The sequence below is a fragment of the Clytia hemisphaerica genome, unplaced genomic scaffold, assembly GCF_902728285.1.
Source record: "Clytia hemisphaerica strain Z4C2 unplaced genomic scaffold, Clytia hemisphaerica genome assembly, whole genome shotgun sequence".
Lineage (NCBI taxonomy): Eukaryota > Metazoa > Cnidaria > Hydrozoa > Leptothecata > Clytiidae > Clytia > Clytia hemisphaerica.
Genome location: NW_027103532.1, coordinates 217528 through 223545, shown reverse-complemented (window position 1 = coordinate 223545; position 6018 = coordinate 217528). Strand labels below are relative to the sequence as shown.

General features: G+C 33.0%; 1 protein-coding gene across 1 annotated transcript; it reads left to right on the top strand.

The window, feature by feature from the left end:
* Positions 1-5553, top strand: LOC136799688 (uncharacterized). The gene is made up of 2 exons (XM_067056402.1): positions 1-403; positions 4501-5553. The coding sequence occupies exons 1-2, from the start codon at positions 13-15 to the stop codon at positions 5442-5444; spliced, it is 1335 nt and encodes a 444-aa protein (XP_066912503.1). The 5' UTR covers positions 1-12; the 3' UTR covers positions 5445-5553.
* The last annotated feature ends 465 nt before the right edge of the window (positions 5554-6018 follow it).

The following is a 6018-nucleotide window of genomic DNA, read 5'->3' as shown; positions in this document are numbered from 1 at the left end:
GCATTAAGTAGTATGGAAGATAGCAAAGAGTATAAAATATGGAAACAGAAAAGATCAGCATTTCGGTGTATATCAAGTATAAAAGTGATTCTTTCTGGAGCTGAAGATATCACTACCATAACCATGATTTTCTTACTCATGGATCGACATGGATTATCACGTCCAGATGCTGCGTTCTATTACAGTGTTACCGAAATGTTCTTTTGTTTGGCACACGCCAATGGTAGTTTGCTACTTGGGCGATATGCAGATAAAACGCAAAAAATCCGCCTTCTTTCGATGGTGAATTTGTTCATCAGTTGTTTGTGCAATTTGATTTACACACTCCCGCTACCATTATGGATTGTGTTGAGTGCACGTGGGTTAATGGGGATTACTAGGGCGTTGAATCCGACTGTACTAGGTAAGATTTATTTTGCTTATACAGTTTATGGCCCCCAAAATGGAGGTTTTCCCTTAATGAGCCATGTTGCTACTTTAAAACCTGGAAAAGCTTCAGATTCAATCCTAAAAAAGTCTATTCACGATAAGTGCGCACTCTTTTTTCATTTACCTATAACTTTTACCCTGAGTATCAGAGGTTAAGTTTTCAAAGAAAATAGTAACCTCTGAAGACAAATGATAGAAATTTTATCGCGCATGTGTCAATCTAATCACTGTAGAAAAAATCAAAGATGAAGAGCAAATATTACCATATTAATGTCTAGCAGACTGTATCAGTATGCAGTTTACTATTTACGAATTCCCCAGAAACCTCCAAGTGTAGTTGAAATGAGTTTATTTCGAAAGAAATCTTTTACTTGATCCCCAAATGTATAACAGTAATTAAAAAACTCTTAATTATGGAAATGTCACTTTAATTGAATCGAAATAATAGACAGACTTTATGTTATGATTCTCTATCACTGACTCTTTTTACAAAGCATTGATGACTTTTTGTAAGTTGTGTTTTCAACGACGGGAATAAAAATATCGACTATGACGCTCATCCAAGATCTTGGATGGTCGTCTTGGTTACTTTTGTCTTCGCTGATTGCGCGATGAATAGAATCTCGATTCGTCGGCACAGCGTAAATATATGATTTTGAGCTGTGCTTTTCACGGTATATAACTTTTGAAGGAATTTTTCAATCTTTATAAATTTGGTATCATTGGAAAGATATTAGTGAGTGGAACAATTTGAAATAAAAAAACATTTAAATCTAAAAATGAAGATGGAAAAATGAAGATCTTATAGAAACGTGCTATATTGTCATTTTCACTGAAGTGAACCCTTGATCATCGAATGTCATTACTGCGAAAAGAATTCTCAAAAATAATCATTCAAAGTTATAAGCTAATTGACGTCTAAAAACGCTGTTTTATGCTGTTTTCTGCTGTTTCTGCTGTTTTTTGGTCAATCACTTATCAACTTTGTATCATAACTTTATATTGAATAAATATTTTAGCAAAATTTTTTTTACAGTGATGACCTCCTAAGATCAAAGAATCTCTCCAGAGAAAATTAAAGCTATAGCACTTCTCTACAAGAACTTCATTGTTTTCTTCTTTATTTTCATCTTCGTCTTTGGAATTTTTTCTAAAGACTTTTTTATTTCAAATTGTTCCACTTGCAAATATCTCTCCATCGATACCAAATTCATAAAGATTGAAGAATTCTTTCAAAAGTTATAGGTAAAAGAAAAAAAAGTGCACACTATCGTGAACAGATTTTAACACATTTCTCTTGAGTCCGAAAAAAAGAAAAATACCAAAATTTCATTTCTAACATGGCTAATTTTCTTCTTCCTTGTTTTTGCAAAAATTAGTTTCGAAAATTCCTTTTTTCGACTAAAACCGTCAAAAGTCAAACAAGATTGAAAATTAGCCACTAAAAACTGGGTAACTCTGGAAAGTATAAACATATACCAACATACCAACTCAGTAATTCAAAGTTTTTCATAAAATTCGAAATATTTCACGATAAAATTAAAATTAGAGACTACTAGTATTTTGCACGGGATTTTGCACTCAGACTGGCTGGAAATATTTATTGTTTTGGTATGAATTTTTTTTGCAAAATTATCAAAAAACTAATTATTTTATCGTGTCATTTATTCGAAACATGTTTAAGTGATGGGTTTTAAACAATTTCAATTGAATTGAATCGACGTTTTGAGGGCCACTATCCTCTGTTTTGACAACCATTTGTATGAAGATAAAGAGAAAAGTAAATTTCGAAATTTTGTGATGTCGGTGCTATGCTTTTTGATTAAGATATTTCGAAAAAACTAAACCTCCGTTTTGGGGGCCATTAGAAAAATGTGACTCAACTTTGACTGAAAAAAAAAATCACACCGAAACCTTTATTCTAAGAAAATTATTTTTTGGGAAAGAAGCTAGACATGTTCAAGCTTAATTCACAAGAAAGTTTTTTAACTTTCCGTATTTTCTGAATTCACTAGAAAGATTTCAATTTAGATAGACGTTTTGGAGGCCATATACTGTAGTATTGTACTATTAGTTCGACTAGGCAAGCAAGCATCAGCTCTTCCTGAGACACAGGAACACGAGGAAGGTGCAAGTATAAAAAGTTCTTGTAAAAGATAAGTTACTGTGGCATGATGGTTTGGAAAACGAAAAGTTTTTGTTCAGCGATCGTAATTAGCCCGACACAAGCGTATAAGCTGCGGACAAATACGAAGAAGTAGATTCTAGTCTAGGTTACATAGACCGTACAAAACTGCAGGTGGTATAGGAGCACGAATACCTAAAGTATTAAGTAAGCAGCCTTAGATAGACTTCAATGGTTGACTCGGTGTAATGATAATTTATCAAATTTTAAAAGCATTCTCCTTTATTCGCAAAGATACTTAATTACGACACTACACGCGTCAAAAAATTACCGTGAAAAGCACAGGCAAAAATCGAGATTCTATTCAGCGCGCAATCAATGAAGACATAAGTAACCATGACGACCATCCAAGATCTTGGATGAAGTTTAAAGTTGATATTTTTATTCCTGTCGTTGAAAACACAACTAAAAAATATCATCAGTGCTTTTTAAAAAGAGCCAGTGATAGAGAATCATAACATAAAGTCTGTCTATTATTTCGATTCAAAGTGACATTTCCATAATTAATAGTTTAGTAATTACTGTTATACATTTGGGGATCATGTAAACGATTTCTTTGGAAAGAAACTCACTTCAAACCCCTTCAAATACACTTGGAGGTTTCTGGCGGGGAATTCGTAAATACAGGATGTCCCTAATTAAAGTATCGAGTTTGAACATGCGATTGAGTAAAAAAGTTTGTGTGTGTTATCGCTAAAATATAAGAACGTTCTCCATCACACAGGCTTATTACGAAAGGTAGTTACAACGTATAAATTAATCGTAATGACAAAGAAAAAAGAGGGAGAGCTTAAAATACAATTTTGTGAACACGCACATAAAACTTTCTACTCATAGTTGTGTTTCGACTCGATACTTTAATTAGGGACACCCTGTAGTAAAATGCATACTGATACCATGGAGGTAATAAAAATATAGATGGAGATACCACTCCTACTATTCTATTGTATTGTATCGTTGATAGCAAACTGTTGCTTTGTTGCTTTGGAAAAAAGTCATTAATTTTGCTTTCGCTCACGGGAATACTTGAGTCGAAGAGAATTTGAATAAAATCACGCTATACATTTTTAATTTGTTCATTGTGTGATGACAGTTTTGTTTATAAAACATAAGAAACCTTGCAAGAATAAGCACAGAACATCGAATTTGAAATGTTCGCTGCTCAGGGAATCCTCGTCAAATTTAGTCAATTTTTACATATTTACTAATGCCAATCTTTCAACTATATTCTATCAAAATTTTGAGGTAGCTGCTATTTTAGATCTAAAGATATTTATAGAAAAGAACCATCGACAAACAACAAAAAATTCGCAAAATTTGAAGAAGTTTACCTCTCGAAAGTTTCCCGATAAAATAAAAACTTCTTTTAAAACTATAAAGAAATTATTACTCGAAAAAAATTTGCATTTTACCTAAAAATACGAGGTTTTCGTTGGACAGAATAACTTTACTTTAGTTCTTATAAGCTATATCTTGACTAACTTTTGCTATCAAGGATTGGTAATCAGGCTGATTAGAAAGAAATTTCTAAAGAGTTTTATGACTTCTCTGGCTATTACAGAAAGGTTGTTACTCCATCTAATTTTTATTACCTCTATGGATTGACACATGCGCGATAAAATTTCTATTATTGGTCTTCAGAGGTTAATATATTCTTTGAAAACTTAATCTCTGATACTCAGGGTAGTATGTTTCTTCTAGTGGCAGAAATTATGAAACTTAAAAACCTGAAATACTTCTTTATTGAAAAGAGAAGAATGTTTTCGAAAATTTGAGGGACGGTTTTCTTCCAGAAGCTCGCAACATTCAACTGGGAGGGGGGGGCATTAACATTAAATGCCTGGATTGTAGCTAAGCCTGAATAGAATTTCTCTCTTTTCTCCTAGGTGAAATCCGTCGTGTGTACAATCATGACAAGAAAGAACTTACGAATGTCATAATTTGGTTTTCCATAAACATACAGATTGGACGTAATGCAGCTGCAATCATCATTCTAGTTTTGGGACATATGTCCTTCAAAATTGGTTCTTGGAAAATTGATCATTTAGTTGCATGTAACGTTATTGTAACTATTTTAGCTGCTATTCTTATTGTTGTTTCCTACTTCAAACTGACCGATGTTTCTTTGGAATTGGATCAAATAAAACTGCATTGTAGCAAGAAATTCGATGGTCAGCAAAATGAGACAAAAGCAGCGTCCCCAAAAGTCCTTATGAAATGGACAGATCTTTTCAACAAAGATATCATTTCAATCATTCTATCTTTTAGTTTAATCAGATATACGACTTTGGTTTTGATTAGCAATGTATCCATTTTGGCAGCAAGTGCAGAATACGAGTGGAGCAGCAATAGCAGGTTTCTTGTTTTTCTTCTCCCGAATATATTGTTTCTTTTCATCATCCTAGCTATAAATTATTCAAGATTTCTTGCAGATCGAACCGTATCGTTTTTCATCTACGTAATTGCATTATGCTTGGCATGCATAGTTTTAACAGGATTTCTGCTAACCAAGACTGGTTTATTGGAGACATTCATGAAACAGATCATCTTTTTTATCGTGTTGAAAACGATCAAAAATTTTAGTATTTATTTTGGATTTGTGTGCTCCAATTTCTTACTCTTCATTTTGGTTAAGCCGGAAGATAGCAGTTTCATAGCTGGAGCTCGAACATATTTTTCTGTTCTATTGAAAGGGATAGCATGTTTTATATCCTACAAGTCTTCATTTTACCCAGAATATTTTTATCCACCAGCAATTATTGTGTTGTTGGTACTGGCACAATTTCTGCTTTACCGAAGACACTTGTATCTTCCAAAAAGGGTTTTGTAATGGTTTACATTACCGATAACTATTACACATAATAATTGGAATGGACGAATGGACTGCCAAGTGAACTTACTCTTAGATTCCAAATAAACGACCCCCCGTTTGGTAATTTTTCCTAAACCTCCCCGGACTTTATTAGCATCCCCGTTTATTAATTTTTAAGACTTTTTGCAGTTTTCAAAGAAAGGTCCCTTATTCTGCTCTAAAAAGCCTGATTTTAGCCTATATTTACCTTATTATTGGGTTTTCGCAATTACAATTTCCAACCTCCCCGGTAATTAGGCCCCCACCGTTTATTGAAATTTTTAAAATTTTCCAACCCCATCCCCCCGTTTATTCGAACCCCTCCGTTTATTTGGAACCTAAGATTAGAAAACTAAAATCTATCTTTTCTTTCAAGGCAAAAGCCACAAAACACTTATGATTAACATTTTTATTTTTCATTATAAGTTATTTCATTCATCTGTTAGTTTGTTAGATATTTATAATGCACGTTTTTATATAAGAACATCAAAACATTTCGAAGTCTTCCGTTGTTCTTAATTTTGTGAATTTTAAGCCTAAAAATGTTCTTTAT